Source organism: Mauremys mutica, chromosome 6 (assembly GCF_020497125.1).
Source record: "Mauremys mutica isolate MM-2020 ecotype Southern chromosome 6, ASM2049712v1, whole genome shotgun sequence".
In the NCBI taxonomy this organism is placed as follows: Eukaryota; Metazoa; Chordata; order Testudines; family Geoemydidae; genus Mauremys; species Mauremys mutica.
In genome coordinates, this window is record NC_059077.1 from 82,584,479 (window position 1) to 82,606,427 (window position 21,949).

The 21,949-nt window shown below is 39.5% G+C and overlaps 1 protein-coding gene across 3 annotated transcripts in view; it reads left to right on the top strand.

The window, feature by feature from the left end:
• Window positions 1-21,949, top strand: part of LOC123372908 (contactin-associated protein-like 4) — a 302,483-nt gene that overhangs the window by 272,864 nt on the left and 7,670 nt on the right. For all 3 annotated transcript variants that reach the window (XM_045021533.1, XM_045021534.1, XM_045021535.1), the window contains 6 exons: window positions 4,448-4,687; window positions 6,860-7,084; window positions 9,223-9,356; window positions 10,517-10,604; window positions 20,825-21,043; window positions 21,393-21,464. In XM_045021533.1, coding sequence (XP_044877468.1) covers window positions 4,448-4,687; window positions 6,860-7,084; window positions 9,223-9,356; window positions 10,517-10,604; window positions 20,825-21,043; window positions 21,393-21,464 — 978 coding nt within the window. The remainder of the gene's footprint in view (window positions 1-4,447; window positions 4,688-6,859; window positions 7,085-9,222; window positions 9,357-10,516; window positions 10,605-20,824; window positions 21,044-21,392; window positions 21,465-21,949) is intronic.

The following is a 21,949-nucleotide window of genomic DNA, read 5'->3' on the forward strand; positions in this document are numbered from 1 at the left end:
TCCCTTGTCCCTTGACAAAAGTTTGGGGCTAACTCAGGGAGAACAGGGATTTAAAAAGTCAGATCCTAAGCAACCAGAGGAGCTAGTAAAAAGGAGCATCAAATAGGGAGTTTTTGAGGGAGTTGAGAGAGGGTGTATGAGAGGCAGATACACCTAAAAACCATACTCTAAGTAACAAGATAGTGCCTCACCTACATTCTCTCTAGGTGACAAAATGGCCGATGAAATTCAATGTTAATAGGTGCAAAGTACTGCATATTGGAAAAAAATAATCCCAAATATACATACAAAATGATGGTGTCTAAATTCACTGTTACCACTCAAAAAAAGGAGATCTTAGAGTTATTGTGGATAGTTCTTTGAAAACATCCACTCAGTGTAGAGCAACAGTCAAAAAGGTAATGGAACGTTAAGAACCATTTGGAAAGGGATAGATAATAAAATAAAAAACATCATAATGACACTGTATGAATCCTTTGTATTCTCACACCTTGAGTATTGCTTGCCGTTCTGGTTACCCATTCTCAAAAAAGGTATATTGGAATTGGAAAAGGTGCAGAGTAGGGCAACAAAAATGGTCAGGAGAATGGAACAGCTTCCGTATGAGGAGAGATTAAAGACTTCATTTTAGAAAAGAGATGACTAAGCAAGAATATGATAGTGGTCTATAAAATCATGAATAGTGTGGAGAAAATGAATAGCAAAGTGTTATTTATCCCTTCACATAACACAAGAACCAATGAAATCAGTAGGCAGCTGGGTTAAAACAAACATGTTCTTCACACAACACAGAGTCAACCTGTGGAACTCATTCCCATGGGTTGTTGTGAAGCGCAAAAAATATAACTGGGTTCATAAAAGAATGAGAAAAGTTCATGGAGGATAGGTCTCCTGTACATATACTGGTGAAATTTAAGAGAACCAACTTAAGAAGTGCAACTTCTTTTGTGAGTTATTTGTTACTTGATACAAATGAAACTCTTCCTTGTAAGACATTAATCTTGTCCTCCAGAAGAGGCACATATTAATAATGCATCCCTGATAACTCATGCCACTGTAAAATTGGTAGATTGGTGACCAGTATTTTTCACTGTTTCAATATCTGTTTATGCCTTTATTCCCAATGCCAGTCAATGTCACTGTTCAGCAATTCACTTATGGGCTTATTGAGCTTTGAGTGGAGAGATTTGTAATTCATTTAGCCAAATAGTTTCTCACCTGCATAAATGTCTGTAGACCCATCTCATATTGTGAGGTAAGCAGGTCAAAAAATGGTTTTATATTTATCTGAATAAGCAGCCTGGCTTGCTTTCTTCAAGTTAGGTATAACATATGGATAACTTCTGTTATAACAACATTTTTTTTTTTTTAGTTACAGTGTAAGATGTCTATTATTATTATTATTATGATTGCTCTGTGAAAAATTTGCTGATTCTTTTCATTTTAGATCCTTGGGTCAAATAGAAACATATCTTATAGAATTGGAAGGGACCCTGAAAGGTCATTGAGTCCAGCCCCCTGCCTTCACTAGCAGGACCAAGTACTGATTTTGCCCCAGGTCCCTAACTGGCTCTCTTAAGGATTGAACTTACAACGCTGGGTTTAGCAGGCCAATGCTCAAACCACTGAGCTATCCTCCCCAATCTGTTATACTACACTACCTTGCAATCCCTCAAAGATTTTTGCAATTACTCTTCGGAGCAGAAGTCATACAAAGTGGCATTTGCTTAAATGTATAATATCCAAATGGTATAATAAAAGTTTGATGGAACACAAATGGTTTATTAGAGCTTGACCAAACTAACTTTACTTGCCCAAATGTTTTTCCCACATCTGATACAGTGAATGCTTCAGAAAATTTTGTTGACACTCATTAATTGCCTTTAGCTAATGTCTATGTTTTGTGGCTTTAATTATATCATATGGATCAATGTGAATCTGTCATTTATTTTGTTTTACAGTTAACTCAGCCTATAGGAAACTGTGTCTTTTCAACAACTCCCAGCTTATTCATATGATCAGGCTGATTTTTTTATTATTATTTTCTGTTAAGTCAAATGACATTTTTCTTTGGGGAGGGATAATAAAACTTTTTATTTGTCTATTTTTATTAACTGTACAATCTGTCATTATTTTTTAGCCCGTATAGGCTAGTGAAAACATCTAGTTAACAGTGGTTTAAGAATTGCATTAGCAGAGTCAATCCTTATTAATGTATCAACTTATTTGCATAATGACTGCCATAATTACCTATGAGTCATCTTCTTGTGTATTAAAATTGTAATCTCAGAGTAGAAACATTATCATTTATTTGTTTGTAAAGTACATACACTTTAGATGTTATATAAATAACAAGCATTCAAATTAGTGTTTCACAAGGATATTTGATGCATTATTGTAGTATATAACATTAGAAAGTCATAAAACTGGTGTATAGGTAGCAGATATCTTTCTGGATACTATAAAGTTTAATTCATACTTAAGACCTTTGTTTGTATTTGTTTCTCATATGTATTGAGTAGTGTTGTTGATGAAATTTCAACTAAAGTTTTCCTCCAAATTTCTAACTGTGACGGGAGAAAACCCTAATAACTTTGTAAAAATAATTCACACCAGCTCTTGTTATAAGTAACTCATTAGCTAAAACCCACATCTCTCCCATTCTGCTTTATGGACAGTTAAAATCAAGCTTTTCCACTAAAGCTCCAAAATTCTTCAAAGGAGGAAGTAAATGTGTTCTTAGAATCATTAAAAAAAAAAGAGAGAGAGAGAGAGAGAGAGAAGTTTGAGAAAAACTGGATATAAGATTTTAACTAAAAATATTTTTTTGGAAATACATAAGAATTGCAGACAATATTGGACTTGTATGGTACTTGCTGTCTTTGCTTTTTAAAGGACGCTAATTCTAGATGCATGTTAGACCAGCAATTATTAACAACTGGCAAGTATTGTTCTCACAAGGATTGTAGATTGCCTAATCTGTCTGAATACCATAATGAATAAGATGTTAGCTGTCAGGAGACATACCATACAGAAACAATGGCAATCAAATATGAGACCACAAAGGAAGATTTGTAAGTAAGATCAAAGGACTAAAAACCACAATAGTCAGGTTTCTCTTAGGGTTTTTTTCCCCCCATCTCTCTCTTTTTTCAGCTGTAGCTGAGAATGCTAAAGACTGTATGTATCTGTTAAAATCCTGGCAGCAGTGGCAACTGAATATTTATGTTGATATAAAGGACTGCTGAATGAAGGCTTGCAGTAACTAAATATTTAGATAGATCCACTGATAGAAACAAAGGGCTGAGTTCTAATAGTGCTCCTTACTTGATACGCTCACTAAAGTCAATGGTATTTACATATATGGAAAAAATAGAGTACTGGGCATTAAAATAGTGGTTATATTCCACTTAAAAACAAGAAAGTAAGACTGTCATTATAATGGAAAATAGACAGAAAGTCCAGGTCATGGATGTAACCTAGCTCCTCTCACTTCACTATCTGGACAGTAGAGGGATAAGCTGTTTTAGGCACTTTTGTACCTTTCCTATTCTAGGGCTGGTTGGGAACCACTTCAGCTCCTAGCACGAGTTAGAGCAGCCTCAGAACTACCCTTACTTTCACCTGGCTGCCTGTAGCCCCAAAGAGGCCATTCTGTTAGCCAGGAATAGCCAGAGGCACTCCAGCTTCCTTTTGCCAAGGAAAGCACCTTTGCATGCCCTCTGTACTAGAGGAATTCCTCGGAGACCAGATTCTATACCTTTATGGCTCTTTGCACCATATAGTGTGTTCAGTGCTCCACATAAAGATCATCTCTGCTCCAAAGAGTTTACAGTCTTAAAGACAAACATAAAAAAGTCAGAACACAGAGAAATCTAAAGAAGGGAAGAGTAAATTATCTATCTATAGTATGTATATGACCCCCACATCTGAGGACCTCACTGTCTTTTATGTATTCATACCCACAACACCTTTGCAAGGTAAGGAAGTACTCCCCCTATTTTATAGTTGGGGAAATGAGGCACTGAGAATCTAAGTCACTTGTTCAAAATCACACAGGAATTCTGCAGCAGAGCAGGGAATCGAATTTGGGTCTGCCAGGTCCCTGGCTGGGGCCCTAACCACTGGACTATACTTCCTGTCCTAACATAGAGGTGTTGTGGACTTTTTTTTTTTAATCTAAGACTCACATATTCCTCTTCTGTGAATTAATACAACGTACCTTTGTTTGGTATCTTTTGTTGTGCGAAATCTTTTCCTTTGATAAAAAGCTTCAAGAGTTTGCTGTAATTACTTGACAAAAACAAAAACCAAGATATACCTTCAGAGTTACTTATCAATATTTGCACATGCATAGACCATAATGAAATGTTTGGGGTTGTAAAACATAGAGGCTCTTACACATCCATTCTTTTTAATTTAAAAAGTTCACATGGATTTATTTCAGGTGGAACAGCATCCAGGCAGAAAGGATTTCTGGGATGTGTTCGTTCTTTGCAGTTAAATGGAATAGCCCTGGACCTGGAAGAGAGAGCAAAAATAACTCCAGGAGTTGAACCAGGTTGTCCTGGACATTGTAGCAGCTATGGTAACCTGTGTCACAATGGAGGAAAATGTAGAGAGAAATACAATGGATTCTCTTGTGACTGCGCTTCTTCTGCTTACACCGGGCCATTCTGTAAGAAAGGCAAGCATAAATAGTAAATCTGTCACATGTGGAAGCATGTAACTACTGAGTATTGATTATAAAATGATCTCTTCTGGCATTATGAATAATTGAAAATGGTAATCCTTGCAAACTATTCCAAGTCATACAATCTGGAGCAAGCTCTACACCACTATCTGAAGAGATGCCTCTATACACTTCAAACTTCTATTTGCAAAAATGTCTCTTTAATTCACCTTTATTTAATGTAAAAAAAATGCTTTCAGCTATATTTCTGCAGAGCCAGTGAATAGTTCACTTAAACCCCGTTATGGGTCTCCAAAGGATTATATTCAGTATATACTTTTTAAAGCTGATACTCACATTACTTGAGAGCATCAGTAACCTTCCCTGCTTGATGTATCTCTGCTGTTAGAATCAAAAATTACAACTGCTAGCTGTGGTAATGCCTTTTGCTAATGCGAAGAGGGCTTAGAAAACTGTTTGTCTGCACCTTCCAGATAATGAACCAGAGAACTTCAAAAGGAAGTCTAAATAGTTTAGCCAGCTAATCTTGGTAAATGACGAAACTAGGGCATATGGGCATTTTATTATAGGTGGGGCGGCGGAGTTGTGTGTTAAAAGACGCCGTCACATTTTTCCGTATTTCTGGTTTCCTTTTACAAGATTGTAGTTAAGGGATGTATTTTTAAGGTCAGCCAACAAACTATTTAATTTCTGTCCTCCAAATCCAAATTTCAGAAGGGGGGTTAATTATGGGTGGGAAGAAGGGGAAGATCTAATTACGTTGTTTTCCTGAAGGAGAGAGCTAAATGGCTCCCACTGCATGTAGATCCAGGAAATATGAATGGGCTCACAATTGTTAACATTTTCCATTAATTGTGTGCACTGATGGTCAATTAGAAGGCTACAGATTTGAATTTTCAGTAATAAAATAATCCAAATAATACTTCTGTTATTTTTTAATAATCCTGTTAGGCAGCTAAAAATGAAGGGCCTGTTCCCACAAGGTGTTGAGTGTCTCCTGCAAAGTGCTGAGTGACCTCAACTCCCATCATTATCAGTGATCACACTCGCATTCACAGGGTCAGGCCAAAGAGGCAGAAATGGAGCTCCGTGTGCTCCTGCCATTTCTATTATTTGAGAGCCAATGCATCCTCACAAACACACCTTGCAGTAATATACTGAGAAACTGCAAAGGGAGTGGATAAAACCCATTTTTGAGAAATTATCTGCTTTTACATAAAACCTTCAATACATGGTAAATTCATTTCTTAACAGTAAGATTAGTAAACCTGAAATTCCTACTGCATTATTTAACCTGATGTTTCATTTATTTTTATTTTTTAAATAACTTCCCAAAATATGACACCTAACTATTATTAAGTTCTTAGACTGGAGAAATAATACACTGTAGAAGGAAATATGAACTTTTTAGCAAAATCCATTTTAAATATTTATGACAAAGAAAGACATCTGAGATCCAGTCCCGCAAAGTCCCTGGAAGTACACAGCAGTAGTTAGGTTCACAAGATAAGGCTCTTTATCCTGTTTAGGATTTGAAACCTCACTGATTGAGAAGTTTTAAACTAGACAAGGTAACATTAGCCTATATACTGTAGAGAATAATTCTGTGCTGCAGCTGGAAGCACTGGATGACCTACACTAATAGGCCTTCTTCATCTACTGACTATAACAAGGTCACTTTACTCCTATGGGTCATGGTACTTTCCAAAATGTCTCTGAGGTCTGAGGGCTATGTGGAAAAGAGAAGATAGCTCCAATCTGTGTTATCTGTACCAGGTAATTTCTACAGGGATTTAAGGGGGACATTCTGTGCCCCATCCTATTCACTCTGCCCCCTCCTCCAACATCAAATCCTAAATCAGAGAGCACCCTACACAGGGTCTGAAGGAGGGCAGGATAGTACAGCAGAAATGGTTGAACACATACACTTTCACAAGGAAGGGGAAATCTGTGTGTAGAGGGTCCCCTCATGTGTGGATTGGTTGCGGAGAGGGCAATCCTGGCCCATATTCTTATCTACCATGCTGATCAACAGTGCTACTGTTATTTCTTTTCCAGTTTAATCATAGTAGTTATGAATATTTTAAAAATCCTTTCTGTAAAAAAAGAAAAACCTTAATATTTGGTTGCAGGATGTTAACAAAACTAAATTACATGTCATTTCAGAGATTTCTGCCTATTTTGGAGCTGGCACCTCAGTGGTATACAATTTTCAAGAATATTACACCTTAGCTAAAAATTCCAGTTCTCATGCTTCTTCTTTCTACGCTGACATGACTCTGATCAGGGAGGTAATCTCATTTACCTTTCGGACAACACGGACTCCAAGCTTACTGCTTTATGTGAGCTCCTTCTACAAGGAGTACCTCTCAGTTATTCTTGCCAAAAACGGTGAGTGCTCAACAACAACAAAACCAAATGAACAAAATTACAACTGAAATTCAGAACTATCGTAACAACTCTGAATTTCTTCTGATTCTCAGACCCAAATCCCAACCAAAGCATGTTTGTTCCATTGTCACTTTCTTTAGGTGCAAGATTTATTTTTCAGCAAGGCCAAAAAATAAATGCTTTCCACATGAAAAAATTATTGCAGCAATACCTGATTAAAATGATTTATTCCTACAATATTTGTTTAATCCATATAGGAAATAAGTATTTGTTTGGTTAATGCTGGAAACCCTTTGGTAATATATAACAATATCCTAAATTAAATTCTTTGTTTATTTTGAAATAAACTGTCTGGTTAGGTTTGACAGATGTTTACTATAACATTCTTCCAAAGCACAGAAATGACAAACATATGTAGTTTTATGATAAACAATATAACAGTTTATTTATTTTAATTGTATATTATGCCATGCTAGACCCAAAGAATTTTTCAAGCTAATACAGTTGGCCAAATACACTTTTAGCCAAAATGGACATAAGTTAGTTGAAGTCAGTGGAGCTGTGCCAGTTAATTTTGTCCAGTATCCTTGTTTTTAAATCTTTGCTCTACTTTTCCTGATTCTAAGTATTTTGTCTTCCTTACACAATACATTGGCTAATGTTATACCACTGCCCTTCAGTGAACAGATAAATTAGGCCTGCGCAGGTGTTTGGGACTTGTATTGCTTTCTGTTGGATAAAAAGCCCCACTTCTACAGCTAATAGAGGTTCTCCAGCTCAAATGATGTGTAGGTCGATGTTCCGAAGCATAAGATCCTAAGTTCTGTCACTTCTTAAAACCATGAACTGTTGTGGCCACTGTGCTCAGAACATTTGATAAACAGGAACAGAGCTATTACACTTACCAGTGTAGGAGAATATCATGATTTTATTCCCAGTCCTACCACTATGATCAATCACTATGAGTTTTAGAGGTTGTAAAGCAGTTATTGGTTCAGGAACAGTGCTAGATATTATGGCAGGGGTGGGCAAACATTTTGGCCTGATGGCCACATCTGGGTGGGGAAATTGTATGCAGAGCCCTGAATGTAGGACTGGGGCAAGGGGTTGGGGTGCAGACTGTGAGGGGGAGCGGTGTGCAGGAAGGGGCTCAGGGCAAGATTCTGGGGTACAGGAGGGGGCGGGGTGCATGAGGAGGCTCAGGGCAGGGGGTTGGTGCAGGAAGGGTGTGGGGTGCGGCAGGGGGCTATGGGCAGGGGGTTGGGGGCTCAGGGCAGGGGGTTGGGGTGCAGGAGGGGCTGTGGAGTGTGGGAGCAGGCTCAGGGCAGTGGGTTGGGGTGCAGGAGGGTTTCAGAGTGCAGGGCTCTGGCCCGGCACCACTTACCTTGAGTGGCTCCAGGGTGGCAGTGGCACGCAGAAGGGCTAAGGCAGGCTCCCTGTCTGCCTGCCCTGGCCCTATGTCACTCCCGGAACTGGCCAGCTTGTATGGCAGTGGCTACTGGGGAAGGGGAGGGGGCAGGTGGCTCCGCTGCATGCTGCCCTCACCTGCAGGTAACACCCTTGAAGCTCCCATTGGCCGCAGTTCCCTGTTCCCAGCCAATGGGAGCAGTGGGGGGTGGTGCCTGCAGGCGAGGGCAGCACACGGAGCCCTCTGCCTGTCCCATCCCCCAGGGGCTGCAGGGACATGGTGCAGGAGAGCCTGCCTTAGCTCCACTGTGCCACAGGGCTGGCAATCCTGTGGGCCTGATTGAAAGTCCTGATGGGCCGGATCCATCCCGCAGGCTGTAGTTTGCCCTCTTCTGTATTATGGCTTATATTTGGGGCACCACTGTTGATATGAACTGCAACATTAACTCTTTTATGAGGCTACATAGTGGAAATTTGCTGTGAACTGGCATATCTTAATTTTGTAATCCAGACCAACCATGGTTTCCAGTCATTGTTTCTATTTCTTTCATTCATTTCATGTTTGTATTTGTGTCTGTTATTTAAGCTGTTCCTTTAAGTTAATCAGACATTTGTACAACTTTTCATATTATGTATGTCTCAAAAGAGAAAGTATTGTATATATGATCTACACTAGCTATTTTGTACATACTTTAGTTCTGAAACTAAAATATCTTACTCCATCCCTTCAGGAAGTTTACAGATTAGGTACAAGCTAGATAGCCATCAAGATCCGGATGTCTTTAGCATCAATTTCAAAAGCATGGCTGACGGGCTGCTTCATCATGTCAAGATTAACAGGAAGGAGGAAATGCTCTATGTAGAGGTAATTCAGTTAAGCGAAAAAGTGGGTTGTCATCAAATGGAACAAGACCCAAAGCAAAATGATATAAATAAATTCAATAAAAGGAGTACCCCCAACATAAATTGTATTTTAATACCTCAAGGAAATAAAGCAAAACGCAGCAGACTCTTGCTTTAAAAGTGAGAGTCTAGGCAAAAAGATCCCCTTGACATTCACCTTGTCTGTTTTAAAAGGTCACTTCTACCTTCTCATTTCATTTCAGTAGGCAATGAAATATTTTCTAGTTCAACCTAGATTGTGTGAATGTGGAACACTCTACTAATTACCCCAACAGATAAAAGTTGTCAATGGTTTTGTTTATTTTAATGAGGGTACAAGAGAACAGTATTAGTGCACTGTAACAATTTAACAATAATTTAAATCAAAGTATTTGGTCTGGTTTTCAAAGATGAGTACCCAAAGCCCTTATTTTCTTTAACAGCTGTTGCTCAGCACTTGCTTTAGTACTAGGGGAAAACTTGCTAGGAAAATGTGTTTGTATCTACATTGATGCATGATTTCTAGGGAAATTGGAAGATTAGCTAACACAATTCATATTTGTAGAAACTGACACTGGAAAAGGGCCTATTGTAAAATAAATATTGATTATTCTGAACATTACAAATCAAATAATATATTTGGATAAGAACTGGATGATGCAGTTATGCACTGTCACCAGCATTTCAAGGCAAGCGATTTATGTAATGGCTCTGGGAGCACAGAATTCACTGCATAACATTTAATTGTTTCATGTTTAAAGTTTCATTTTGAGATAAGTGAGAGCCTTTTGCATCTCTTCACAGGGCTTACCAATTATATTCTGCCTATAGATGAATAGAAAGGCTTTATCTAAATGGTTCAGAGAAAGGAGAATTGTATACTAGAGTGGGAATGTTTAAATGTATCTCAGCCACAATCATAGAGTTCTGAAGAAGTTATGCCATGTTGTTTATAAAATTATCTGCCTTTTAGTGGCTGATTCACTTTTTAGTATTGCTATCCTAACCTTTATGGTATGAATGACAAGTTGTTCTTTTCTCCTCTTTTTCTTTCACCTTCTCTCATCCTCTCCCCTACCTACACATCCCAACTGAATTCTCTTCCATTATGCGACTTCTGTTTCTCACTGAACAATTTTTCAGATTAACCAGAATGAAAGGATGCAGTTCGTTCTGTCTTCAGGTACAGAATTCAATGCAATCAAATCCCTTGTTCTTGGCAAGATTTTAGGTAAGTAGAACACCACACATTTTTTTCTGAAACATGGATCAAAATGTCATCATGCCACATAAAAAATAATAGCCCTAATCTTATTGAGAGACATTCATTGTCTTAGATTTAATTAGGCAGTGAGTGACAATCAAGGTAGAAACTTCAGTCTTGTCAAAGTGCACATATAATCATGGGTAAGTGCTTCCTATGAGATGAGCAAGTGGATTCCATTAAAAATAATTTCACACTTATCTCTCTCATTTTGCAATCAAGCATAATGAAACATGGCATTTTTCTTACACTCTTGGAAAACGAAATCATGATCAAATCATATGTATAAACCCAGGATTAATCAGTAATTAGTTGATGTGTCAGAGACTCTTCCTTCAATTTGATTTTGAACAATGCAGCTAGGGTTAAGGTGTTGTAAGCGAAAATGTCCAGTGTTTTTTTTAAATTGATTAAGTTATGGAGAGTGACCAAGTCATTCATCCAGTAGTGACTTGTTAATAGCTGCCTGTTATTTTTCTCTATAATAAAGTTGTAGATGGAATTTACCTAACCCCCGTTGCCATTCTTATTATCCCTGTCAGTTTAATTAAAGAAGCTAGGAAGGATCATAACCATTCTCAAAGACAATCTTTTTATAATATTATTTGTTATGAGACCAGATTGACAAAGCAAGGGGTGGGAGTGGGAAGAATTTGAAGGGAATGCTATTTCCTTTGATAGTAAAGCAGTTAGAATACTGAATGTTGTTATATCTCGTTATCATGAGATGTTTAGTTTTGTATATGTCTTGCTCTTCCAGCAATTTTTGACACAATGTGGAAACAGAACTGTTTAGTAAATAACACCACTTTGACCTTTTTCATTGTTTTGTGATTAACTCAAAATATCCATCCTCCCATATTTAGAAGCTCATTTTTTTAGAAATTAATGTTGAAATGTATCTATTTGCTTAAAATATCATTGTGTGGGATGCAAGTATGGCTGATCCTAAATCTAGAAACTTGTGACTTTTAACAGATAAGGAATTGAGTTTTCACCTCAGATTGCTATATTACTCCTGAGGGAATTCTGCACCAAAAAAAATAAAATAAAATACACATAAAAATAAAATTTCTGCACACAATATTTTAAAATTTTGCCAATTTTATTTGTCAAAAAATCAATGTGGATGCTCCAGCATAGCAGTGGAGAGCACAGGCCACTGGCTGCATGGAGGTGGGAGATCACCCTCCCCTGGAACAGGGACTCAGCAGCGAGGCTGCACGCGACTCTGACACAGCACAAGGGCTGGGCCTGCCCTCGAAACACCCTGGGCCCAGTCCTAAGTTCCAGGTGTAGCAGGGATGAGTAGGTAGGTAACCCAGCAGGATCCAAGTGTGGAGGAGCTTAGTGTGGGGGGTGGGGGATCCAGGTGTGGGGTGAGAGGGTTCTCTTAGGGTTGCCAACTTTGGTTGGACAAATTCTTGGAGATGTCATCACATGACATAATCTTTGATTAAAGACCAATCTTTAATTCCTGGAGACTCCAGGACAATCTTGGAGGGTTGGCAACCTGAGGTTCTATGTAGGGCAGTCTGTGTGCAGGCAGCTCATTGCGGATCTGGATGCACAGGGGGTCATTTGGGGGTTCTGAGTGCAGGGGTAATGGGACTCTGCAGGGGGGTCCAGGTGGAGGTAGTTGGGGCTCAGCATGGGGGGTCTGGGTGTGGGGGGATCAGCGGGGTAGTACAGATGCAGGCTCATTAGAGTGGGAGTTCAATGGGCCTGCTTAACGGGGGAGCTTCAGCTGCTGAGGGGATGCCGCAAGCTGACTCCCACTCTCCCCATTCCTCTACCCCATTTTCTTCCTCATCCCATCCACTGCCCCATCTCCTCCCCTTCCTGTCCCCACTGTCCCCTGCCGCTATCCCTCTCCCCTCACTCCCACATCCCCCTCTCCCTGCCCTATCCCATCCCCCGTTATTCTCCACTGTCTCTTCCCCACATCCCACCCCCGCTCCTTTTGCCCTGCCGCATGCGGGCATTCACCCTTGTACAGAAAACAGGATGGTGCCCAGCACACATAGAAGGGGTGCAAGATTGGCACTAGGATCCAGGAGGCAATGTGCAGCTACCAAGTCAGTGAGCCCAGCAGCACCCTCCCCACTCGGGCAGCTCTGCACTCACAGAATAAGGGGGTAGAGGTACATGACCTCACATGTTCCCCCATGCCTCTGTTTGCCTTCTCCCCCATCTATACCCATGGGCAACTCCAGCCCTTCCCACCTCCATGATTTGCCTCTCTGCTGACTTCTCTGGACTGGAAATGACGTGCCCGCACTGCTGGGGAAGGGTGCATGACCACTCTTGCAGCTTGCCTTTGCTTCCCTGCAGAAAATGATGAGGAAGCAAAGAAATCTGCTTAGGACATGAATTCTGCGAACACACTGTGGTGCAGAATTCCCCCACGAATAGTATATAGGATATATTTACTTTATATTCCTTCTGTAGGTATAGGAACATTTGCTGTGTTTTATACATTACCTCCCCATAAACAGAAGTTTTAAAAAGTGATTCTTAACACAGTTTTACAAGGCTTAGTTTAAAGGTATTTTACTGCCTAGTGTCTAATGTGCTCCTTGTGGTACAGTATATCTGGGAATAACACCACAGCTTTGGTAAATAAGTATTTCTGGAATAGTAATAGGTCCAGAAATACTGTCTGAGAATGAAGATGGAACACAAACAATAACTTTCACTGAGAGGTAGAGCCTGCATGTCAAAATGTCCATTCTGCCATTGGACTGGTGTGGTAAGCTTGGAAATAATTATTTGTCTACAGACATGTATTCAGAGGTTATCATAGCTAAAAGCTTTACATACATTAAAGGCATTGTGAAAGCTGCAATCAGTTCCCCTCATCCTCTTGAGATAAATGAGGTCTTAATTTGTTAACACTATTAGTTCTCTGCCCTCCCCTAGGTTTAATTTTGGACTGTATTGATTCTGTTGGACTAAACTGATTTTATACTAGCTTCAGGTTGGCCATAAATCCTGCATTGTAATGTGTTGATATAGAGAGACAGAATTAAGGTGGCTGCTGTTGTCATATATTTTTTTAAAGATAGATTGTTCAGGATAATCCTTACATAAAACCACATAGACTAACAATAGTATTTGTGGATGCCTTCATTCAGAATTATTTGATTTTGACATCACTTATGTGATTAATTTAATAAGCTTGTGTAGAAGATAATTAATCTAAGCATACTAATACCCATAGTGATAATTAGTGTTGACCAATATATGCTGGCAAGTGCATACATCATATTAATAATATCATTATCTGCACCATTAAGCACAAATAATATAATAGTTTTATAGGCCAAATGTACTATACGCCTGTTCTACTATTGTAAATATCCCATAACACCTTGCATTAGCTGAAGTAAGTTTTGACATATAGGAAACATCTCAAAATCAAGATATGTTCATTATCTGTCTTAGTACAAGACTGAAGTCTTCATGGACCAGTACCTGGAATGCTAGTATCCAAAACTAAGTAAGGGAAGGAACAGAACAAGTTCCGGGAACTGAGACAATTGATGTGTTTGATTTTAGAGACATGTAAAGAGACGTGTAACTTGTAAAATCATCATATAAACAATACCAGCTGAAATGTGTAATTTTGAGAGCATGCTTTCTGTGTAAGGTGAATGTAACATCGCTGCACAGGACACCTCCCTGGAGACACGCTGAACTTTTTTCCTGTGCTGTATTATTATTAGCTTAGAGCAGTAAAACTCAAAATGCAGGAATGTTTTTGGGCAGCAAGCACAAAAGAGGCATGAGCACTCTGAAAGTATCATCTATGTGGAAGACAGCATTAATAGAAATATACAGTAGGAGATAAAAATGCAGGAAATAGATTCCACTTTAAAAACAGCGACAGGACGAATAATCATCACATCTGAATCATTACTTAAGTCTTTGAAAAGTAGTAATTTCCCAGTGCCAAACATACACTTCAGTTGCAAAGTAATGATAGTATCATAGTGCCACCATTCAGGTACAGGAATTAAGGATTTGACAGCTTTTCCATTATAAAACCTCATATTCAGGAGTTGATCATTTATTTGCAGAAATCAGTTTGTTGTTAAAGCATGGGACATAAATTCTAGTGGAAGTAACAATCTATTTTGATCAAATTTTGAAATTAAGGGACAGATTCTGTCATTCAGCCAACCTGCATTTGGTGCAGGACCAGAGATGGGGAATTCCTTCGTTTTCTAGTGGCTTTGAATCACCATTGTGCTAAGCACTGTGCAAATATAGATCAAAAAACACAGTCCCTGCCCCAAAGAGTTTATAGTCTAAGTACAAGACAAGATATAACAGATGGATACAGACTGATGGGGAAGTACATGTTAACAATGAGACAATATTCATTAGCATGATAGTCTGTGGGCTCAGCACACCAGCACCCGAAGTGTTGTTGAGGATTTTTTAGGCATCAGAGCAAAGGAGACTTTAGAGAAGGGTTTTGATCGTGGATAATGAGTTAGTTTTGTGAACATTTATGGGGAGATCTTCCCAAATGTAAGGGACAGCATGGGAGAAAGCACGATGGTGCTTGTTAGAAAATTTAACAAGTGGGCAATGGAGGCTGGCATCATGGACCAATCATAGGTTGGAGCTGATCTTTCAGATCTGAATGATAGATGAGAGATAGAATGGGGCTAGACCGTAAAGGTCCTTGAAAATGAAGACAAATAGCTTCTAGAGGAGAGGAGCCAATGGAGGGATGCAAACAGAGGGGTGACAGTGCCCAAGGGACAGGCTAGGAAAATGATCTTTGCAGCAGTATTCTGAATGGATCTGAGCAAGGCAAGATTGCATATGTTAAGGCCAGAGAGAAGGATATTGCAGTAATCAAAATGGAGATTGAGAGATTAGAGGATACATGTGAATGCATATGAAAGGCTGTATCTTAGAGAGGTACTCAGAAAGAAGCAATAAGATTTAGATGTAGCCTGGATGTGAGGAAATAGTGGCAGGTGCAAGATGAAGATGACATCCAGGTTAAGGGCCTTGGCGACAGGCAGGATGGTGGTGGTGTCCCCAGTGATTAAGGAGGTAGCAAGGAGGGCTGTGGGTGGGCGAAGAGCGTAACTATTAGGATTGCCCTATTTTAGGCACATTGAGCTTGAGCTGACAGTTTTTATCCACAAGGAGATATTAGGCAGACCAACATTTTGGTTTGGACAGGAGACAGATCTGGAGCAGAGAGGTAGATCTGTGAGTCGTCAGCATAGAGATGGTAGTTGAATTGTGTTTGCAGATGAGATTATCCAGAGAAAAGGCATAGAGGGAGAAGAGAAGGGGACCAAAGAAATCCCTGCAGAAAGCTGGTGGGTGCATAGAAGGATTCTCCATGGGACACACAAAAGGAGTGATTACAGAGGGAGCAGGAGAACAGTCCTGGAAGCCAAAGGATGATATGATTTCACGAAGATCATTTACAGTGGTGTCAAAGGCAGCTGACAGGTCAAGAAGGATGAGGCTGAAGTACTGGTTCTGAACATTAGCTAGGATGAGGTCATTAGAGACTTTGGTGAGAGTAGTTTCAATAACAGACAAGGGTCAGAATTTGGAATGTGAGGGTCTCGGCATGAACTGCAGGACAGGAACTCCATGGAGAACTTGTAGACAGTACATTCAATAATCTTAGATGAAAGGGGGAAGAGAGTTGGGGTGGTAGTTGCAGAGACAAGTGGAGTCAAGGGTGTGTTTTTATTTTGTTTCTTATGAGAGAGCCTAGTGCATGCTTGTATTGCAAGGGGAAAAAGCCAGAGGACAGTGAGAGATTTAAGAGAAGAATAAGGGAAGGATTCAAGCTCTTAATAAAATCAGCCTGTTAAAACCATGGTGTTTGTATTCACCTATACAAATGCTGCAGTGAAACAACTGCTAATCAATAGTTGCTTAAAAAAATCCTACTCCTGTCCATCAGCCCTGCACTGCTGTTTAAAACCGCAGTAGAATGGCATTTAAAGGCTGTTTTTTGTTTTTTTTTTAAAAAACCTGTTATGGCAAAAATTTGCCATTTTCACATAATTGGAATTCAATGTGTCTCTGCAGTGAGTATGTAGTACCCAATTTTGAATCTCTGAATCACTGGTAAAATATGTTCTGAGTCTGCTATATAGCTGCCCATCGTTTATTGTACATGTAGGTGTCGTCCAGAGAGTTCACATGGGAGATATTTTAAACTCTTATTATTTCACCAGATTTTTTATTTATTTTAGTCAGCAAAGGCACACATGCAACAAATGAACAATACAGGATACTTATCTGGGGAAAAGTTTCTACAAACTTGTAGTACCGGATGTAAACCTAACTATTCAGGAATTTAGCCAAGATGTGTCAGTTTAAGGGAAATTCTATGGCAGAATATTTATTTGCTATGTTTTAATTTAATCTTATTATTTCTAGTACTTGCATGAGGGTGGGAAGTAACAACTTTTGAAATAAAGCCATGTAACTATTTGTTACTCTCTTCGCTTTGGCATTTAGATTGTTAATGAAAGCAGCAAGAAATTTCATAAAATATCATATTGTTTCCTGTTTTCCCTACTGATAATTTTTGTCAGAAGTAACATGTTTTACTCTTGTAACTAGATAAGAAAGAGGGCTCTGGAATTGTTGTAGGCACAGAAAAGTGATTGTGCAATGAAAGAATATTAAATTGAGTATCCTCACAGCAACTACTTACCAGTAATAAATACCGGTAATACAAATATTTTTAACTTTCTAATACTTCTGTTCCAGCAGAATAGTTGGCCAGTATACTCCACCCACTTTGCAATATTTAGTAACACTACATTACTATTGTATTTAAATGATTTCACCAGAACCTTATATTAGTTATTCTATATATTCTGTTTTTGTCATGTTTTCAAAATTTCACAGTGTAAATGTAAATATCTATGTTACAGACATGCAGCCAGATGTACCCCCTGCAGACACAGAAATATATCCACTCATGCTAGTGGATCAATGCTGACTGTTTAGACCACAGTTTCATATGAGGATATAATAGTTGTGTCAGCAAAAATGTGCATGTAGCCATTGTGCCCACAAAACTATGTACAAATGCAGAATTTTGTACAAGTGTGCAGGGCCAGCTCCAAGTTTTTTGCCACCCCAAGCAAAATTTTTTTCCTGCACTCCGCCCCCTTCCCGCCCCATTCCAACCCCTTCCCCAAATCCCCAGCCCCACCTCCTCCCCCGGGCGCACCGCATTTCTCCTCCTCTACCTGGGAGGGAGGGGGGAGAAGCAGAGTGGTAGCATGCTCGGGGGAGGAGGCGGAGGTGAGCTGGAGGGGGGAGCGGTTCCTCTGCCCCCACCCCAGGGTTACTTCCTGCGGCCCTCCCTGCGCCCCCCATCGCCACAGCTCACCTCTGCTCCACCTGCTCCCCTGAGCGCAGCACCGCCGCCACTCCGCTTCTCCCCCCTCCCTCCCAGGCTTGCCGCAAAACAGCTGATTTGTGCGACAAGCGTAGGAGGGAGGGGGGAGAAGCGGAGCGGTGGCACGCTCGTGGGGAGCAGGCGGCAATGGAGCAGAGGTGAGCTTGGGGGGTGGAGCGGTTCCTCTGCCTCCTCCCCCTCAGGGTTACTTCCTGCGGCCCTCCCTGTGCCCCCCACCGCCGCAGCTCACTTCCGCTCAGGGCCGGCTCCCGACTTTTTGCACCCCTAGCAAAAAAAAAAAAAAGCCACATAGTGCCGCCCCTTGGAAAGTGCCGCCCCAAGCACCTGCTTGGTGCGCTGGTGCCTAGAGCTGGCCCTGCAAGTTTGTTTTTAATGCACCATTTAAATGTAGCTCTGAATGTCAAAAATGAATAGTGTTTCTGTTTTGCTAAGTGACAGTCATGAAAGTCTAGACTGATTGTAAAAAGTCAAGCAAATAAAATAATTCAACATAAAATTACATTTGACAGGAATTTGAAACCTGTGAAACTTTGATTATCATCATCATAGTTGGAAATTGTCCAGGAGAGAGGTCAAACAGAAGTCTCTTGATTGCACTAGTTCCTTTTTTAAAGTGTTCTCTTAAGATTTGTGTGTCTGCTAACCTTCTGCACTCCATTGAGGACAGATAGATGAGGCAGAATTCAAAACAAGCTCTTTGTAGAAGGAGGTAGTGTAGGTGGGATAACTTTATCTTTATTTTATGAATCATCTCAAAATAAACTTAGCAAATGAGCTGAAATGCTGGTATAAAATACCTACGTGAAAAGTGCAGAGCTACAGTGTACCACAAAACTAATTCCCCCCTCCCCCCGCAACATTATTTTCGACAACATGCCATTACTACAAATGGTCAGGAAAGTCTAGACTTCCGATATGTTATTTTGTTTAGGAGAGTAAATGAGTGAAATTCACACACAAGGATTATTAAATATCCAAATCTGTTTCTGTTTAGAAAAGCACATTGGCTGCCTAGCACCAAATGATTTATAATGGCAAAGGATGTCAGGTTTTCTATCCTACTCAGTTAGACAAAGGGTTTCTCCTTCATGCGCATCTTAGGACAATCATTGTCCCCTCTCCAGCTTAAAGGGCTTCTCTTCTCTCGAGCTGCTCAACTTCATTGGTAAGGGTATATTCCCACGGTTCTGATGGGGCTGTGCTGACACCGCCCCAAACCTATTAAAGAGCACATAGCAGTGAGGCAAATTCACCCATTTTAGCAGCTCTAGGCATGACTTTTGGCTGTTTCCCATCATTTGCCATACCAGCAGTGCAGCTCCAATGTTAGTATGGTGGGAACACTAGTGTAGACCAGCTACTGGCCATTTAACCACCATGTTCTTTAGATGAGTCTCTACTGGAGGTGGTTAATTTTATCATACTTTTATAGAATCTGTCATTTGAAATGAACAAGCAATGTCTTGCTCAGAGCTCAGTAATGTTTGTTTCAAAATTTCTTTTGAATTAAGCAGAAGGTGTCTGATGAAGGTGTTAAGTTTTATATTTTGCCAGCTCCTATCCAGGTTTTCATTTCACATGGTAAGACTGAGTTGGTCATCCCCTTCACCACATAGCAACAAACTAATGTACAGGTATTTACTGATATAATGGTAACAACTTCCAGCACTTTAAAGGTTATGAGCTAATTTTTGTGCTTAAACTGAGCATACAAACTATCAACTTTGTAATACTCCTCTACCTCAATATAACGCTGTCCTCGGGAGGCAAAATATCTTACCGCATTATAGGTGAAACCGCGTTATATCGAACTTGCTTTGATCCACCGGAGTGCACAGCCCCGCCTCCCCAGAGCACTGCTTTACCACATTATATCCAAATTTGTGTTATATAGGGTCACGTTATATTGGGGTAGAGGTGTATTTGTTAATGTAGAGGCTGTGACTGCATGATTTAACTTGGGCAGAGCTCAGAAACTTATTTTCTGTAAGCATATCTTTGGGGCAGTTAATATTATGTGTTACCCAGAATTCGTTCTTTAAATTAAATTTGCCAGCACAGATTAGTTCTATCCACATTCCAGAGTGGAATGCTGGGTGGTGAGTAGACAAAGGGCTTTGAAAGGGCAATATTTTTTATGAAAGTAACCCAAAAGACAGTTAGTAGTTTGTTTTTCCCTTTAGTGAAGCAGGACAGGTATTGTGTTTAACAGGTACACTAGATTGGACCAATATTCATTTTTAACATTTCACAAGCAAGGCATCTGTATGAGTTCCCAGTATCTGAGGTCTGCAGATGTTTTTTGTTTGGCAGATATGCCAGTGATGGAAAGGAGTAGTGAATCTGTAGAAATAATATGATCCAATAATGTACATATTTATGAGTAATAGCATAGTATAGTATGTATTTTTCATGAATGTACTTTATTTCTTTGCAGAATGAAAGAAGGATACATTTTAATTTAAATATTTTAGTTGCATTTGAATCTTTTTGCTTTGCAACTTAACTATAGTGAGTTAACTGCGTGTCCCTCAGCAGACTAGCAACTGTCATCCATTTTTTAAAAAAAAGTTGAATATATCTGGCTGTCTTTTCATTAAAGACAAGACAAAAAAGAAATTCAGCAAATCTACATCTGTTGTTGTAGCATAAATATAGTCAGAGGAATTCAGGTTCAATTATTTAATTATTCTTCTTTCACTTTATTTTGTACATTTGTACTATGATTGTGTTTTTTTTCTCTTTTGATTGACAGAAAGTAATGATATAGATCAGGACACAATGAAGGCAAACTCTCAGGGGTTTATTGGATGTCTCTCTTCAGTGCAGTTCAACCACTTTGCTCCTTTGAAGGCTGCATTGCACCATACCAGCTCAGCACCAGTCATTGTAAAGGGACGCTTCACTGCATCTAACTGCGGTACTTCAACTGGAGCTGACTCAACATCAAGTGAAACAACCCATTCATTTGCAGGTAGCATATGGGTATTACTTGTTTTACCCTCTACAACACAAGAAGAGTTCTCAGAACTTCATTCGTTTCTGTCTTTTTTATATGGGTATACATGACAGGGGTAGATTGAAAATGTGCTCTGTTCTGTTTGTTCTTCTCTTCCATTTTTCTAGCCTCTGTCATTTCCTCTTAATGTTTTCACTTTCCTGTTCACCTCCACATAGTGTGATTTACAACATTGAGCTTTAGAACCATGTAGACCCACACTAACTTCACAGTTCCATACTGTGTGTGAACCATAACCATATATAAGTATCTTGAGAATCCTCCTTTCTACTTGTCTGTCATTTTCCTTTTTATTCTGTTGCAGATCATTCTGGACCAATAGATGAGGGAGAGCCCTTAGCTAATGCAATCCGAAGTGACTCTGCAATTATTGGAGGTAATAGAGACTATAAAGGCTTCACTGGAACCATTTTTTAAATTAACTTTGAATCTTTCAATGCTAAAGTGAAGTCACTGGAACTTTTGGGTGCACAAGGAAAACAGTATCAAATTAAAAGAAGCTCTGTTTTACTACAAAGTGTTAGATGCTGAGTGAAAAAGTCAAAATGATGTTTTAAAATATCAGGAACTTTTGTCTACTTATTACATTGGCTTATGTAGTGACAGTTTATATAAATATTTGAATACTCTATTGATGCACAGCATCTTAAGAACAGTTTACTAAGCTGCTTAATGCAAGTATCTATGATATGGATACCTACTTGGATACCTTAGGGCGTACAGCATATTTTCAAGGAAAGAGCATTTTTACGGCTTTTTGGCATTTACAATGATTTACTTTTGCCAATGGAGCATGTTCAAAGTGAGGAAACCCTTTGTTAAATAGATCTCAGCAGCACAGCTTTTTCCTTGCCTTTATGC